This window comes from Cyprinodon variegatus, unplaced genomic scaffold (assembly GCF_000732505.1).
Source record: "Cyprinodon variegatus isolate N-32 unplaced genomic scaffold, C_variegatus-1.0 Scaffold880, whole genome shotgun sequence".
Classification (NCBI taxonomy): Eukaryota; Metazoa; Chordata; class Actinopteri; order Cyprinodontiformes; family Cyprinodontidae; genus Cyprinodon; species Cyprinodon variegatus.
This window is the reverse complement of record NW_015151333.1, coordinates 300,942-302,791: the sequence shown is the minus strand read 5'-3', so window position 1 is coordinate 302,791 and position 1,850 is coordinate 300,942. Positions and strand designations below refer to the sequence as shown.

At 48.2% G+C, this 1,850-nt stretch overlaps 1 protein-coding gene across 1 annotated transcript in view; it reads left to right on the top strand.

Annotated features, from left to right (window-relative positions):
- phf13 (PHD finger protein 13) overlaps positions 1 to 1,844 on the top strand; it is a 4,962-nt gene extending 3,118 nt beyond the window's left edge. The window contains exons 3-5 of the mRNA XM_015397679.1: positions 768 to 947; positions 1,026 to 1,446; positions 1,538 to 1,844. Coding sequence (XP_015253165.1) covers positions 768 to 947; positions 1,026 to 1,446; positions 1,538 to 1,770 — 834 coding nt within the window. The 3' untranslated portion in view covers positions 1,771 to 1,844. The remainder of the gene's footprint in view (positions 1 to 767; positions 948 to 1,025; positions 1,447 to 1,537) is intronic.
- Positions 1,845 to 1,850: the final 6 nt, after the last annotated feature.

Here is a 1,850-nt window from a genome sequence, read left to right as displayed (position 1 = left end):
ATAGTTTCAATATAGAGGAAGATAACTTTTACTAGCAGTGATGTGAAATAGATTTCTCTTAATAGAATGCCAAACTTTACCTGTCGAGTTAAAACTTTGCAACCAAGGCATCAGTGGGAAGCCCGACCTGTGCTTTCAGTGTACGCCATCGCGTGAAAAAATATCCCAAAAACCCTCTGGACTTTTTTTCTCTCTTCTGCTGCCTTTTCTCTTCTTCTCATACACTTCCTGGACACTTTTCTCTTATGACCCTCAGCCATTTTCAAAGAAATTCAATGACTGTCTTAAACTGTAGTTCACCACAGATATACACCTGAAAGTGCGCATTCACAGAAAAAAAAATAGCTAACGGGACGAGCATGTAGGACAGCCTTACGTCAACATATCACCAGAATGATTTACAATTAGGAGGGCTACTTATTTTGATGATCCATCCGGAATATGAACATCCTCCACTATACCTTTAAAGCTCAAATAGGAATTACTGAGCATCTTTGCTGGACTGCTTTAAGGGTTTTGTTTGTCAGCTAGGTTTAACTCTCTCACCTCAGACATGTCCTTAAAACTGTTTAACTTTAAAACGACATCCTGCATTGCTGTTCTTAAATGGACATTGTTCTCTTACATTCCTGATGCTAAACATGGTAAATTTGTCTTTCTCACTCAGTAACAACTGTGTGGTGCATTCACTGACTGTAAACATGTGTGGTATATCTGGGTTTTCTGACTGATCACCTGATCTGAGTATCGCTGCTTTTCTATTCCAGGACTCTCCACTTCGCAGCAGCTCCAGTCCTCCCAACAGCACAGGCAGCACTGCTGACAGTGATGGCTGGACACCAGGACCGCCATCTTCCTGCCCCCAGCGCCCGCCAAAGGTGCCCCAAGACAGAGGCAGGAAGCGTCCACAGCCTGCGATCTCGCTGTCCTGTCACGGCAAACGAGACGTAAGACAACAATCTTCTTATAGTTCGGCGTATTTGTTAGATCAAGGTTGGACGCAAAAGTGTGCACTTTCTCTGCAGCGCACCATCTCCACCCTGCACCCAGACGACAACAGGAAAGCCGAGAAGCTGAAGAAGAAGAAAAGGCGAAAGGAGAGGGAGTATCACTCTGCCGAGGAAACGAGGGATCAGCAGACCCACAGGGCAGAACCAGAGGTCCAGTCTCCTCTTTCCTTTGGAGGCAGAGTAATCAAAGAAGAGCCTGAAGATGAGTTCAGTATCCCCCTCCTTCCCCCGTCCCTGCCCAGCCCATCGCCCTGCAAGGAGGAGCCGAAGGAGGAACACCGGCACTGGGACGGCAGAGACCTAGAAGAAGGCGTGGTGAAGGTACAGAAGGTGGAAGGCTTTTCAGGAAACCGAACAGTCTTCCGCCAGGGGAAACAGGTGGTGTTTCGAGACGAGGACGGCTCAGGAGAGGACGAGGACATCATGGTGGACTCTGGTAAGATTCTTTTGTGCCATTAAATAACCAAAGTCATGATTAATGGTTTAACAAACAAAAAAAAAAAGCTAACCACCTTCTGTCCCTTCAGACGACGACTCGTGGGATTTGGTGACGTGCTTCTGCATGAAGCCTTTCGCTGGCCGAGCCATGATTGAATGTAATAAGTGCAACACCTGGATCCACCTGTCCTGCGCCAAAATCCGCAAGAGCCACGTACCAGAGACATACATATGCCAAAGCTGCCGGGACGTGTACGGGCCCCCAGACGCCCGGCGCTCCCACCGCTCACGAGTCGGCTCACGCAAACATCTGCTAGACTGACTGGGTGTCGAACCACAAACTTTTAACCCTTCTCGTCTCTGTTTACCCCACACCTGCTGGACCTGAACCCTCATGGCCAA